A 16,133-nucleotide genomic window follows, 5' to 3' on the forward strand; every position below is an offset into this window, starting at 1 on the left:
GAATCAGAGGGATACCAGCATAGAACACTATGATATGTAAGTAAGCAGATGTGGATTGATCACACACAGATGTATATTCAACATGATCGAAACAGTAAAATGGTACCTTTTATGCAATGTTTCCCAACCAGGGTGCATCTAGCTGTTGCAAAACTACAACTCCCAGCATGCTCAGACAGCCAAAGACTGTGCATGCATGGAGTTGTGTTTTTTTTTTACAGCTGGATGCACACTGGTTGGGAAACACAGATTTACAAATGAAGGTCAGATTTTTATTACTTATTTTTCAGGGTTATTTTAGGAGGGATGAACTGCAGCTGCTTAATTTTGAGTATTTATTAGGGCAGGTTCACACTACGTTTTGACGATACGGTCACCGGATGCGGTCCATGTCTCATTCATCTGAATGAGCCGACCAGAGTCTGATAGTGACTCCGCTCGGCTCATTTTTGCCCCGTATCCGGTTTTGTGACCTGACCTAAAACTGCATATCACGGTTTTAGGTCCGGTCACAAAACCGGATACGGGGCAAAAACCGGATATGTATCGTCAAAACTTAGTGTGAACCCACCCTTACAAAGTATGTAGGATATTTAGAGGGACCATTAGATTCTATTCATCGATTCCTTTTATTTGATGACATTTTTAATAATTAGTTGGGATATTAGAGAAATTTTGGATGCTATTAGGTGTGATGGTATTTTTTATTATTTTTTGTTTACAGGAGACACATATGATCCCTGATTGTCATCATGTTTTTTTCGGACGCCATAGAAACAAGCAGCCTACCATTCTATTTTTTCTAATTAGGGGCGTAAGTGTCCTTGTGCACCGGAATATTACTTGACAACTTTTAAGAAAATATGCTGACGGTTAGGGAAGGTATATTTTTATATTATGCAAGATATATGTGCAATGTCCGTTTATTTGTTTTTGTATTTTTCTGTTTAGATGTGTATTCACACACTAGTTTGTTCAGAGCAGTTTGCTATTCTACCTGGATAGGGAATAGTTAATGCTCTGAACGAATGAGAACTCGGGTGGAGTTATTTAGCCAGTGCTCTCCTGCATTCTGGGGCTGGTTATTGAGTGCAATACTACTATGTCAGTGTGTGCTATATTCTGACTATGTCTGCTTGAGCATTTACCTTGTATTTATCTTGTCTTTTTATCTGGGTTTTTAGCTATGGTTATATAGCATGCTTCTTGTATGTTAGTTTGTGTTAAATTAGTCTGTTTTAGGATTATGTTTGCTCGTTCTGCTCTGTCTGTGTTCTCTGTGTCTAAGTCCTGCTTGTACCCTGTGCTCTGTATGTTATATTCTTGTTCGGTATTCTGGAGTCTATTCAGACTCAATCAGTTCTAGTCTAGTGTTTCATGTATTATATTTCCTAATTTCCTACTGGGTCCGCTGGCCAGTAGCCTATTTGGCTTTATTATTAATGGCTACTCCTATAGTGGAGTGGGAAATCCAGTGTGTATGTTGTGTTAACAGTGTCCTATTTTTCTATCCTGTTTGTGAACAGTGTTCTATGTTAACTGTTCAGTTTAGTGTTTTGGCTCCCAGTTCTTCTGTTTATCCCCTTCATCTCCTGGATTCTGCTGTATACTCATATCATACCTAGTCATGTTCATTTTATCATGTCTGCCGTTTATCTGATATCCAGTTTATGAACTGTTTGTTAATTCACTATATTCTGCTCTGTTTGTGAGTTTATATTCTGCCTGGTATAACTGGTTGTCTAGTAGTTTTCTGTTTCTGTTCTGGTCTGTGACCGACTATGTATATTATGTGTGTTTTTACACCACTGCACTTTAGCGCAGGAAGGGACCGGCACCCAGTTGTCAATCCATCATTTAGGATGGATGGGCAAGTAGGCAGGGAGAGATGTTTTACTGTCAATTTAGGGCACACTCTCTCTGTCCCCAGTTGGTCATGACAATATGCAGTTACGTTATTGATTATTAACATTCATATTCCACCTTGTTAAGTGTTATCCATTAGCTTCCAGAAATTCCTCTTATGATGGTTGGAGACTTTAATAACATGATAAAGTAGATGTAGGAATGGATAGATGTTCGTTGAATCAAACTCCTACTGAATCTAATATAAGCCCGTCATTTGGAGTTTTGCTAGTATTTGTTGTGGACTTTTATGTTGAAAATCTCACAAATGCACAAAATCCTTGCCGCAATTGACCTGCTATGTGTCACAATAAATGCAGGATTATTTCCCCCCAAAGCAACATATTTGTCACCAAATGTGAACCAAAATCTGCAGCAATTTCAATACATGTGGCTGTACCCTGACAGCGCTCCCCATAAGGGATTTCTCCCTAGGGATCATCTTGTATATGGTTTAGCTCACATGAACAATGTATAGGATAATCTACCATCACAGTAAATATACATAAACACTTCATTTATGACATGTTGGTACTGGGGCCCCCAAATATTTGCCGGTATAACTCAGCTGACATTGATTTACTGGCTACCTACTGTAGTTCTCTAACATGCTGGGGCTATGTAAACATCTTCAGCACGGAGGGGAGTATTTGTATGGAAGTGTTGGATGGATTAGTGATGATGGATTGCTTCTGTGTCACACTGGGGAAACATTTACGAGTTACTAATGGATTTTCCAGTCAGGCAGGATCCTTAAGTGGAGGAGACACTTCTATCGACAGCTAAAAAGATTTTCTAAAGTCATCTCTTACCGGCGCCCTCTCTCACACATTTATGCAGCCAACCAAATATACGATAATGTGCTTTTCTTAACATTTCAGCCAACACTAAATACTTGACTGTTTTAGAGATTTTCACCTACCAATGAAATTGTAATTATATAATGGAAAACAATGACATGCTAAAATATATGACAGAAGCCAGATTGCGTTCCCATTGCCACCAATAGTCAATTTGAACAATCTTATGATTTACGGTACACTGATTCGCCTCCTTAATCCCTTTAGGACAATGGACGTAAATGTATGTCTTGGTGCCCTGGTACTTAACACACCAGAACATACATTTATGTCCTGAGCTGCAGTGCCAATATGAAGCAACCACAGGCAATGCACTCCCTGAGATGCCTGTTATCAGCAGCTGTGCACTTGCAGACAATGATGAAGAACAGCAATTTTGCCGTAATGGTCTGTGACCATAGGTGTTGAGTGTATTGGCACAACATATATTTAAGAATACATTACATATTTAGCCATTGCTAAGTGTTTTATATTGGAATTATTATTTTCTACCTCATGTTGTACATTGATTTTAATAATCATGTAATAAAGATTGACATTTTTACTATGGTGTAGGCCAAATATGCTAAAGTTTCTGCATTGCCGATACCGATAATGCCCAAAATCGTGATTATCGGCCAAACCGATAATCGGTCAATCCCTATTTGAAATCCATCAGAATCCAGACTGTTAGGACTGATAATAAAGGACAATAACCATGTGACAAGTATTGAATATATTTATGCACATATTTTTATTTGGCTCTAGCTTATGTTTTATTCATTGTGCTGTACAGTCTGGATGAAATGTTTACTCTGGACTACTGGTAGTCATCATATGGCCTGAATATATGACCATAAACCTTATCTGACCTTTAAACACAATATATATATAGTGCCAACTTTATCTTCTGTTCTGTTTTATCTATTTCGGAACTAATGTCTTTGCATTTGATATACTATAGAACCATTTTCACTTGGCGAAACATAAACAACACGTACAACTCATTTTTTCTATAACCTCTATCTTCCCCGGAGGAATTGAGCTACACTGCTGACGGTAACATGTAGGGAGCTTAGATATACCAGGAGATGGTAGGGACAGGTTTCAGCGTGGAGCAAGTCCTTGTAAGGGCACTTGCCAAGAAGGGTGTAATACAGTAATACAGATGGTCTATTCCCCCCCATCCCTCCTTTACCATTGTGAGTTCCAACAATACGCTGTGTACATATTTTTTTGGGAGCAACACACATGTCCCTGACTTTGCCTGGGACAATAGAGGCTAACCAGAGATTCTAATTATTTTTGTGTTAGGTGGTGGAATCACTTTTTGACTGGTGAATTTTAATGACCAATAAACATTATGTTTTAAAGGGGTGATTGTAGGTTTCCAACCGCTCCGACCCCCGCGATCTCCAGCACAGCGCAGGGTCGACATGCATCTGGAGAGCTGGAGATACACAAGCGCTGGACTCATGTATCTCCGGCTCTCCTGTAGAGAGGCATGGGCGGGCTCTGTGCAGGAGATTGAGAGGGGTCCCAGTGGGATAGGGGATAAGATTTCTTGAAGTGGAATAGCACTCCAAGTACCCCTGTTTTTAAACTGAGCTTTGAATAAAAATTACTTAAGCACAAATTTGTGGAAAATCCTTTTCAATTTCCCTTTTTATATATATATATATATATATATATATATATATATATATATATATATATATAAAAGCCTGGATCAAAAGAGGCAGAAATTATTGGAGAGAACACAGCTGTGTGTAGAAGAAGGACCCTTTCAATAGTTAAGTCCCACTGGATCTCACCTTTGAGCTTTCATCATTCTTTGGCAAGGCTCTCTTGCTCTGCCCTGCAAGCTTCTCTCCAGTCTTCTTAAACTGAGGCTTGGCTGAGACCCCAGATGAGGGCTTTGTACTCCTCATTGCACCGCTTGCTGGAGCTTTGATGTCCAGATATCTATTTTCTTTTATGTCTTTAGCGCTTCCTGCATTTCTCCTCACTGCAGACTCTTTACAGCTCTCATTTGATTTCTTCTTTCTTAAGTCTTCTTTTGCCAATTCATCCTAGAAAACAAAAATCTGTTAATGTTGACAACAATGTAACAAAAGTTAGTTAAATAGTTCACATATTGATTACAGATATTGAAAACAAAAACGCATGATTTTCCATGACAGTCTTCTATTCATATTAGTAAAAAAGGAGTGGTTTGGATTACACCCAATTGGTCAATGCTGATGCCTGCCACCAGGAGCGCTTCGTCTGTATCACCCGTGTACAACAGCAAGATGGGGTTTGGCAGCAGCACACAGACTCCAAATAGTTCCATAAACAAGCATTTTAATCCAACTTTGCAACATTCCAGCTGCAAACTGCGGCCTTTATTAAGCATACCTGTAAGAACCTGAAATGTTGCAGGCTTGGGCTAAAAAAAATTGCATGAAGAACTATTTGGAGTCTGTGTGCTGCCACCAAGCCCCCTAATCACTTAATTCACAAGAACATCTGCAAGGATTTTGTATGTTTGTGGGGGTTTACTCCTGGTACTCCAGTTTCCTTCCACACCCAAAAAGAAAAAACTGATAGGTGAATTTGGAATTTATATAAATAGACTAGCTGAGTACCCGGTGTTGGCCTTTTTTTCCTTCCTAATCCTTGTTGGGGAGGAAAATCAACAAAGGAGGAAGCTTTTGACTTCCTCCTGTCCCGTCCTTCTGTTCCATCCTCCTGTCCTCAGGTGGGACTGTTTTGTGATGAAGAGATTGTAAGCTCAAAATAAATGGGGAGGAGGCCTTGTGGGACTGGGCATGATTTGCAAGCCCAGTACCACAAAACAAAAAGGGTATTGAATAAAAGGGGTGGGGCTTAAACAGTGGGCGTGTATTTGTGAGATGGGGTGTGGCTTGCAAGCCAGACTGACACATTCACCAGGAGATGCAGGGCGGAGCTTGTGGAGTAAGGTACTGGAAGTGCCATATACTTGCATGGGACTTGAAACCAAAACCCATCTTTTATATAATGGTATTGGTAAGGATTCATTTAACCATCATATCTTTTTATTTGACATATAAGTAATATGTGTACCAGGTATTATTGAAATATCTCCAGCCGTATGGAAGTTATGTGGGAACATACATTGCCTATAGATTTGCATTGGACTTTAAACAAAAACCCAGACCCTCACAAATGGGGGTAGTTAAGAGTTAAATTAACTATCCGATATTTTAAGTGGACATATAAGTAACATGTGACCAAGTATTATCGAAATATCTCCAGCCGTTTGGAAGTTATGCAGTAACATATATTTCCCATAGACTTGTATGGTACTTTAAACAAAAACCCTGACCCTGGCAAATGGGGGTGAGTAAGGGTTAAATTACCTATCCTATGTTTGTTGTAGACATATAAGTAACATGTGTGCCAAGTTTCATGTTAATATCTTTAGCAGTTTGGACGCGATTGTGGAAGATACACACACACATTTTATATAAGTTTTATATATATACTAGCTGAGCACCCGGCATTACAGGTTTTTCCTTCCTAATCCTTGTTGGGGAGGAAAACAAACAAAGGAGGAAGCTTTTGACTTCATATCCCGTCCTCATATATTGTTGTAATATCCCAACCCCACATCCCGACCTCCTATCCCCTCCTCCTATCTCGACCTCCTGTCCCGACCTCCTATACCGCCCTCTTATGCCATCCTCCTATTTTGACCTATCCCGTCCTCCAATCTCGAGCTCCTATCCCGACCTCCTATCTCGAGCTCCTATCCCGACCTCCTATCTCGAGCTCCTATCCCGACCTCCTATCTCGAGCTCCTATCCCGACCTCCTATCTCGAGCTCCTATCCCGACCTCCTATCTCGAGCTCCTATCCCGACCTCCTATCTCGAGCTCCTATCCCGACCTCCTATCTCGAGCTCCTATCCCGACCTCCTATCTCGAGCTCCTATCCCGACCTCCTATCTCGAGCTCCTATCCCGACCTCCTATCTCGAGCTCCTATCCCGACCTCCTATCCCATCCTCCAATCTCGAGCTCCTATCCCGACCTCCTATCCCATCCTCCAATCTCGAGCTCCTATCCCGACCTCCTATCCCATCCTCCAATCTCGAGCTCCTATCCCGACCTCCTATCCCATCCTCCTATCTCGAGCTCCTATCCCGACCTCCTATCTCGAGCTCCTATCCCGACCTCCTATCTCGAGCTCCTATCCCGACCTCCTATCTCGAGCTCCTATCCCGACCTATCTCGAGCTCCTATCCCGACCTCCTATCTCGAGCTCCTATCCCGACCTCCTATCTCGAGCTCCTATCCCGACCTCCTATCTCGAGCTCCTATCCCGACCTCCTATCTCGAGCTCCTATCCCGACCTCCTATCTCGAGCTCCTATCCCGACCTCCTATCTCGAGCTCCTATCCCGACCTCCTATCTCGAGCTCCTATCCCGACCTCCTATCCCGAGCTCCTATCCCGACCTCCTATCTCGAGCTCCTATCCCGACCTCCTATCGCGACCTCCTATCCCGACCTCCTATCCCGACCTCCTATCTCGAGCTCCTATCCCGACCTCCTATCTCGAGCTCCTATCCCGACCTCCTATCTCGAGCTCCTATCCCGACCTCCTATCTCGAGCTCCTATCCCGACCTCCTATCTCGAGCTCCTATCCCGACCTCCTATCTCGAGCTCCTATCCCGACCTCCTATCCCATCCTCCAATCTCGAGCTCCTATCCCGACCTCCTATCCCATCCTCCAATCTCGAGCTCCTATCCCGACCTCCTATCCCATCCTCCAATCTCGAGCTCCTATCCCGACCTCCTATCCCATCCTCCAATCTCGAGCTCCTATCCCGACCTCCTATCCCATCCTCCAATCTCGAGCTCCTATCCCGACCTCCTATCCCATCCTCCAATCTCGAGCTCCTATCCCGACCTCCTATCCCATCCTCCAATCTCGAGCTCCTATCCCGACCTCCAATCCCGACCTCCAATCCCGACCTCCTATCCCGACCTCCTATCCCGACCTCCTATCCCGACCTCCTATCCCGACCTCCTATCCCGACCTCCTATCCCGACCTCCTATCCCGACCTCCTATCCCGACCTCCTATCCCGACCTCCTATCCCGACCTCCTATCCCGACCTCCTATCCCGACCTCCTATCCCGACCTCCTATCCCGACCTCCTATCCCGACCTCCTATCCCGACCTCCTATCCCGACCTCCTATCCCGACCTCCTATCCCGACCTCCTATCCCGACCTCCTATCCCGACCTCCTATCCCGACCTCCTATCCCGACCTCCTATCCAGACCTCCTATCCAGACCTCCTATCCAGACCTCCTATCCAGACCTCCTATCCAGACCTCCTATCCAGACCTCCTATCCAGACCTCCTATCCAGACCTCCTATCCAGACCTCCTATCCAGATCTCCTATCCAGACCTCCTATCCAGACCTCCTATCCAGACCTCCTATCCAGACCTTCTATCCCGACCTCCTATCCAGACCTCCTATCCCGACCTCCTATCCCGACTCGTAATATGTGTACCAGGTATTGAAATATCTCCAGCCGTACGGAAGTTATGTGGGAACATACATTTCCCATTGATTTGCATGGGACTTTAAAAAAAACCTGACCCTCACAAATGGGGGTAGTTAAGGGTTAAATTAACTATCCTATATTTTAAGTGGACATATAAGTAACATGTGACCAAGTATTATCGAAATATCTCCAGCCGTTTGGAAGTTATGCAGTAACACATATTTCACATTGACTTGCATGGGACTTTAAACATAAGCCCCGCCCCTGGCAAATGGTCGGTGAGTAAGGGTTAAATCACCTATCCTATGTTTGTTGGTGACATATAAGTAACATGTGGCCACGTTTCATGTTAATATCTTTAGCCGTTTGAAAGTTTTTGTGGAACATACATACATATATACATATATACATACATACACACACACACACACATATATATATATGCACACATATATACACACACACACACGTTGAGTTTTATATATATAGATATGACTCACTTGACTCTTATTACAGCAATCCAAGCATAAAAATATTTCACCAATGCCTCAAGTGGAAAAAATTATAAAGAAAACAGTCCGAATGCCCTATTGTGGCTCAAGGAATAAATGGACAAGATTTACTATTGAAATAAATCTAATTTATTAAAAATTACCAGTCATTATATTACAATTACATTTTTATAATTATATTATAATTTAATTATTATAATTTAATCCTTGAGCCACAATAGTGCGTTTCTAAAGAATTTAGAATTTAGTTTTTGAGCCCCAAAGGAGATAGGGACAAATGTAAGTGATGACAAGCTCTGTACAGCACTGTGAAATATACTGGAACCACATAAATAAAATACAAATATTATAGTGTACATTTTGCATAATATACAGAGATACAGTTTATGATCAGCTGACCTGATTATACTGTACCGTGCCAGCACAATATCACTGGTGGCTTAGGTAAGTGCTAACCCGTGGATACACCATAAGTTTCCTAGATGAGAATGCTCCTTTAGGGTAGTGACACGTAATGCATTCACATAGTATTGTGCTCAGCAGATCCGCCGGTGACCCAACCCATAGTGTGCCTCCAGCTGTTATCACCCAAACCCCCCTGTCTGCTCGGCAATCTGTGGTCTACAGTGGCAATCTGCGGCTCCAAGCAGCCTCACAGGGACCTGCGAGTCGCCGCGAGCATGCGCAGTGCACTCTGACATTGCAGATCGTTGCTGCTAGCAGACCAGTGGACAAGGCGAGGCGGGGGTGTTGGGGTGGCAACAGCTGAAGGCATACCATGGGCTGGGTCAGCGGCAGTTCTGCACTGCGGTTCCTTTACGTGTGACCCTACCTTTATAAGTGTTACTGTCATTAAAAAATAAAAAAAAACTTTTGACATTTCAATCAAACATGTCAAAAGTTGTTGTTGATGATAAATACTAGCAAGGGGAGAGGGCGTTGCACTCTGCTCCCCGGCTGGGAGGAGTGAACTGTAAAATTTTTCTGAATAGACTTTTGATCACCATGAAATAAGTTAACGACAATAACGAGTTAACCTCACCATTATCCATCAGCATTTAAGGTGAATGGTTTCCCATTCATATTGGTAGACGTGCCCGCCCCCTCAATGCAAGTCTATGGGAGGGGGCGTGACATCCGTGACAGGGCGGGGCTATGATGTCACGAGCTCCCGGCGCTGGCTCCAGATCAGTTTCTTCCAAACACTTAGCAGCGGAGTCCCCCTTTAAGTACTCTTTAAAGCATAATAATAATGGAAAACTCAGAGTTTGCCAGAGTGCCCATTTAAGGACAACTTGTCACCATTCTTGAGGTTTATTTTAGGAAATGCTTGTATTTTCCATGAAAAAATAATGCAGGAGCATCTTTTAATTTTTTTATTTTTTTTTAATATTACTGCATTTCTCCTGGAAATGTATAAATAAACTGACAACTGGGTGTTACGAACTGTGGGGGCACAACCCAGCTGTCAATTTACTCATACTGATCCCACATCAAGAGTAATGAGAAAAAAGGCTGCAGGATCATCTTATGGGGAATGCAAGAATTTACTAAGACTGTATGACAGGTGATTACAGTTTAGCCTTCCGATCAGTCCATTTGGTGTTCAAGGTAATAAAAATGATAAATAAAAAATTTCCAGAGAAGTCAAAGTGTGACTAACCTTAATTTCAGAGGTGATTTCAGTAATACAAGCATCTACTGTCTTCTGAATTCGAATTTTCTCTGCTTCATTACTGAGGACAACATCAAAAAATGACTTGAGAAATCCAAACCAGAGACCAAACCAGAGACCAAAAATTTTAATACGAGTTGAATATTACGTATTTTCGTTACCATCAGGTTGTTATAGAAGGGTCATAGAATACTTAACAAAACACGTCAGAACTTACTATGAGTCACATGTCGCAACCAGAACAAAGCTTCTAATGCTATAGAAAAGTATCAGTCCCAAGAATGGATTGGAATAAATGTCTGATTTTATATTAAATCAATTTCTGTTAATTAAAAAAAAATAATAATAATTTTTATTAAAAAAACGATTTAAAGGGTTTCAGCCAAAAAGCCCAGATTTACTGATAAAGCCTAATTTTTAGACAGTGACAACTATTCATATACAGTTGTCCCTCAAGTTCCAAGACGACCATTGTATGTTGAAACCATGGTATGTTGAGACCAGAACTCTATGGATATCTGGTAATTGGTAATGTCATCCACAAATAGGAAAAAGTGAGGAATAAAGAAAAATAAGTAGATAACTAATACAGTTAAAGGGGTACTCCGCCCCTGGGGATCGCCGCTGCCGCACCCCGCCATCATTACTGCACAGAGAGAGTTCGCTCTGTGAGTAATGACGGGCGATACAGGGGCTGGAGCAGCGTGACGTCATGGCTCCGCCCCTCATGACATCACGGCCCGTCCCCTTAATGCAAGTCTATGGCAGGGGGCGTGACGACCGCCACACCGCCTCCCATAGACTTGTACTGACGGGGGCGGGCCGTGACGTCACGAGGGGCGGAGCCATGACGTAACGATGCTCCGGCCCCTGTATTGCCCGTCATTACGAGCAGAGCGATCTCGCTCTGCGCAGTAATGATAGCGGGGTGCTGCAGCAGCGGGACCCCGGCTATCTGACATCTTATCCCCTATCCTTTGGATAGGGGATAAGATGTCTAGGGGCAGAGTACCCCTTTAAAGCAAGTCCTTACATATAAAAGTAAGAAAGATCTGCTGAGAGCTGTAATCACTGTCTATGTCAGTGTTTCCCAACCAGGGTGCCCCTCAGCTGTTGCAAAACTACAACTCCCAGCATGCCCGGACAGCAGGAGGCTGTCCGAGCATGCTGGGAGTTGTCGTTTTGCAATAGCTGGAGGCACCCTGGTTGGGAAACACTGGTCTTTGTAGAGGACAGACGCTTCTTCAGGGTCCTGTACAGAACACACAATGTCCTAAAAAAAAAAAAAGTAAAATGGAGCTGCCATTACCTGGTGTCCAAAGGAGCACCTAACCCTGGTACAGGTAAAGAGTACAGAACATGTAATACCTCCCTGTACTGTAGGGGGCGCTACCAGACACCAGTCAGTGCATGTAATTTAATAATACAGGTAAAAAGTAGTACAGAACATGTAGTACCTCCCTGTACTGTAGGGGGTGCTACCAGACACCAGTCAATGCATACACTTCAGTAATACAGGTAAAGAGTACAGAACATTTAATACCACCCTGTACTGTAAGGAGGCGCTACCAGACACCAGTCAGTACATGCACTTTAGGACTACAGGGGTTTTACCAGTGAAATGCCCATTCTGGTTGGTCGGTTCTTCCAGCCATTGACACGTTTCGCAGATTCCATAGCATTGTATGTTGAGTCTGGTTTCAAGTTACAATGGTCCAGAAAAGACCATTGTATGTTGAAACTATTGTATGTTGAGGCCATTGTAAGTTGAGGGATCCATGTTTGATAATCCTGGTGCATCTTTAGAATGTCTTGTCTAAGTTTAGGTCAGCCATAAGATGGCTTAGTTTATACCAAAATGCTAAAATAAAATTTTTGCACATTTTTTGGAACATGAAGTCGTACACAAGCCATGCCCCTTTACCCAAGAAGTAATTTCCAGCAGGGCAGCAGTGTTGAAAGGGGGAAGCGCAGCAGTGACTAAAAAATGGGCCAGAACTGCTGTGAAATCTTCCTGGAGATTTGTAGTCACTCATTATATTGTGGATTTGTGATGGATTTCACCACTTTCTGTGTATATGGGTGAAATCCATTGGTGGATTGGTAAAAAAAATAATCTGCATGTAACATGCTGCGGATTTATGGCAGATCTGAATACAAAACATTCTGACGCATGGTGGGATCACCCTAATGGGGCATAATTAGTCCAAGTGCCAATAGCACCCCGAGCTGTAAATACGGCCCTGTCTAAAACTCATACTAAATGTGGCACAATTCATGTAAATTTTTGGCACAAATAACTCCTTAATTCTGGTGCATTTAAAAATAGTAAATCTGCCCCATTGTGTGTTGTAAAGAGAATTGCTCTGGCTAATAGTGAAGAGTCCTGTGCAACAAACAACAGGGGTTATCCTGAGTGAATAGCACAAAGCACTTTCAGAAAAAATGCCAAGTTTTGGTGAACTTTTATCAGGAGCTATTACCTGCGTTTTTGATGCATAAAAAGTACCGAAACCTAATGTTTGCTATAAGTCAATAGAGAAACATAAAACACACTTATGGTGTTTTTCTTCGCATTTTTTTCCAAGTGCAACACGCTCTAGGTGTAGCAGGTTTTCAGACAATTTTTCTCTGCTTACAAAAATGCATGTGCACATATGATGGGAGTGCCCTAAACTCACTCCGTTTTGGGAGGCAGTGCTTAAAGGGGTACTCCGGTGCTTAGAAATCTTATCCCCTATCCAAAGGATAGGGGATAAGACGCCTTATCGCGGGAGTCCAACCGCCCGTGATCTTGCACACAGCACCCCGTTTGTAATCAGTCCCCGGTGCATGTTCACTCCGGGTCTGATTACCGGCGACCACAGGGCCGACGGCGTGACGTCCCGTCTCCGCGTGACGTCACGTTCCGCCCCTCAATGCAAGCCTACGGGAGGGGGCGTGATAGCTGTCACGCCCCCTCCTGTAGGCTTGCATTGAGGGGCGGAGCGTGACGTCACATGCCGTCGGCCCTGTGGTCGCCGGTAATCAGACCCGGAGCTAACACGCTTCAGGGACTGATTACAAACGGGGTGCCGCGTGCAAGATCACGGGGGTCCCCAGCAGCGGGACTCCCGCGATCAGGCATCTTATCCCCTATCCTTTGGATAGGGGATAAGATGTGTAGGCACTGGAGTACCCCTTTAAGGTTTCGTGAAATGTTGCAGTGGTTTCCATTCTTAATATGCCTTAATATTCCATTCTTTATAGGCCGTTCTTCTCTACATGTTCTCCATGGCCCAATCCTGTTACAAAAAGTCCTTGGCCAGACATCTCCTCCAAGCAGCTAAAACGGTAATCCACAGGCGCTGGAGATCTTCTGATTTCCCTACCTTGGAAGACTGGTTTGTTGAGGTTACTTACACATATGGAGGACAGGTTGTCCATGACCCCTAGTGATGTGAACCACTACGGTGATACCTGGGGCCCTTTGGAAGACTTTTGCTCCTCACAGAATTATCTAACACTGTCGTGTTCAGCCGCGTTACGGGTGCGATGGAAGTGTCGCCCCCCTCGCCTTTTTGTGGTTTGCCTTGGATCAGCTGGTACCTTTCTTCTGTTCATCTTGCTTTCGGCTTCTCTATTGTGAATTCCTCAGTCTCTTTTTTCCTTTTTTTGTTTACCTTGTCTTTTTTCTCCTTCCTCTTTTCACTTCCCTTGTTTTTCATTTGGTTGCGCCCTGCTGTTGACTGGCTGGTCATCTGTTCATGTACCTGTTTCACTTCTTTGTGTAGTTGGATGGCTTTATCTCTATGACTAAGCCTTCGCAGTGTGTTATTGGGCTGGCTCTCTTTATTATTTCTATTTTATATCTTTATTTGCCATTACATAGCATTTTTACTGTTTACATCATCTAGTTACGTATAAATGATTTTTTTATTTGTGTTCTAATATTTGTTTGGGACGCACCTTTAAGACCCACCAGGTCTTGGTGCATCCTTACTTGTCATAAAAACTGATTGCTTCCACATTGTTTAATGTTTAATCTTAATCTTGAATTTGAAATAACATGTGAAAATATATGTGGCATTTCACTACAAATCATGCGATTCAAAACAGAGTCACTGAATCACATGATATGTAAAGAGAAAAAAACACACACAAAATGCCACAAGTACACAGGTACCAAATATCTACAGGGTATATGCTAAACACCCTTTGCAATCTATGCTCTGCTATTCAGGATTATTTTAATTATAGCTAAATTTCTGTTGTCAGAAAACGACAAAATCATAAAATTTCCATTAGGATTGTTACCTGTCTGAAGCCAGGGCACTGATGAGGGAGTATTTGCGTGCCCCATCATTGGCTCGGGCAATGGCTTCTAAATTGTCTTCAAGTACTTTCCTTTTATTTTGCAATTCTCTCAAGATGCATTCAGCGTCATCAATCATTGACTTTGGGGGATTCACAGCTCTTCTCCATAAGACAGGAGATTTAGACAGAGAAGTTGAGAGTAATATTGTCTTCTCCCTGGGCTAAAGACAAAACCTGGTCACTCTAATGTTTTAATAATCCCCCCCCCCCAAGTTCATTGACTTGTTACCCCAATGAAGAGGATAACACAACACGGCAAGGAGGACATACCTTCAGGACAGCTTCTTGAGATTTCCACTGCTTTGCATCCTTAAATAAAGGAAAACCGCAAGTTAAAGAGTACCTGTCCCCAAATAAAACTTTTCATATAGTGTTCCTTGTGTAATTAGCAGACACTTTCCCATTCACTTTCTTTTAAAATTACCAACATAAAAAGGTTTAAAATGTAATAAAAAAATGGCCACTAGGTGGCTCTAAATGTGATATAAAAAATGGCCACTAGGTGGCTCTCTTCTGTTCCCTGCCACAATGAATACAGTGAGTTCGGTCTCCTCCCAGCCTGGCAGGAGTCTGAACTCAGGAAGTGTTTCTCTGCACTGAGCTTGATTATCCAGCTGCACAGAAAGTGAAAGCTCCACAGATTCTCGCAGAAAGGCACACAGACTGAGAGCTGAAGTAGAGCCTCACTCTATTGAAACATGCACAGAGCCTGAGATCTTCTATTCATCACAATGCTGCAAAAATGTGAGGGTGGAAGTGGTCCCCCAGCAGGCTTCAGTGATGCCATGCCTGCTGGTAAACACCCACTTTATCCTGCTGGGATAAATTGCACTATGCAAGCAAGAAGAAAGGTAAGATACATATATTTTTTAAGCTCTGACATTGTTTTTAAAGGCAGGAGGGGTGTTAGGAGTAGTTAGGGAACATAGCCTGAGGTAGTGGGGAACAGTTTATTTGGTGACAGGTACTTTTAAACATTTCTAAAAAAAAATGTTACAACTAAGATGGAATAAATGTCTGGATCTTATTGATACAAGTTATTAAGACTATGAAATGAATATCTGTGAGTAATGTTTAACTCATCATGTGTTTGTCCTTAGTTACAGGCTGTACTTTAGTCCCTTTCACGTTCTTGTCACCTGCGCCTCAAAAGCATCTCCAAAATCTGCTTGTTTCTTACTTTTAAAACAGCTATTGGTTATTAACTTTTTCTTTTTCTAAACCTCCCTCATCTCTGTCTACCATCCTACATCTGTTCTCGGCTCTGCTAATAATCTAAAACTAACATCTTTTATAAGCC

At 42.8% G+C, this 16,133-nt stretch overlaps 1 protein-coding gene across 5 annotated transcripts in view; it reads right to left on the reverse strand.

Moving 5' to 3' along the window:
* The window catches only part of KIAA0586 (KIAA0586 ortholog), a 181,559-nt gene that overhangs the window by 121,836 nt on the left and 43,590 nt on the right, over positions 1 to 16,133 (reverse strand). For all 5 annotated transcript variants that reach the window (XR_008848977.1, XM_056546820.1, XM_056546822.1 and 2 more), the window contains exons 11-14: positions 15,104 to 15,142; positions 14,774 to 14,994; positions 10,466 to 10,538; positions 4,559 to 4,816 (exon numbers count right to left, since the gene is read on the reverse strand). Coding sequence is in view for 4 of the 5 variants with exons in the window: in XM_056546820.1 (XP_056402795.1) it covers positions 4,559 to 4,816; positions 10,466 to 10,538; positions 14,774 to 14,994; positions 15,104 to 15,142 (591 nt within the window). In the remaining variant the exon portion in view is untranslated. The remainder of the gene's footprint in view (positions 1 to 4,558; positions 4,817 to 10,465; positions 10,539 to 14,773; positions 14,995 to 15,103; positions 15,143 to 16,133) is intronic.

This window comes from Hyla sarda, chromosome 11 (genome assembly GCF_029499605.1).
Source record: "Hyla sarda isolate aHylSar1 chromosome 11, aHylSar1.hap1, whole genome shotgun sequence".
In the NCBI taxonomy this organism is placed as follows: Eukaryota; Metazoa; Chordata; class Amphibia; order Anura; family Hylidae; genus Hyla; species Hyla sarda.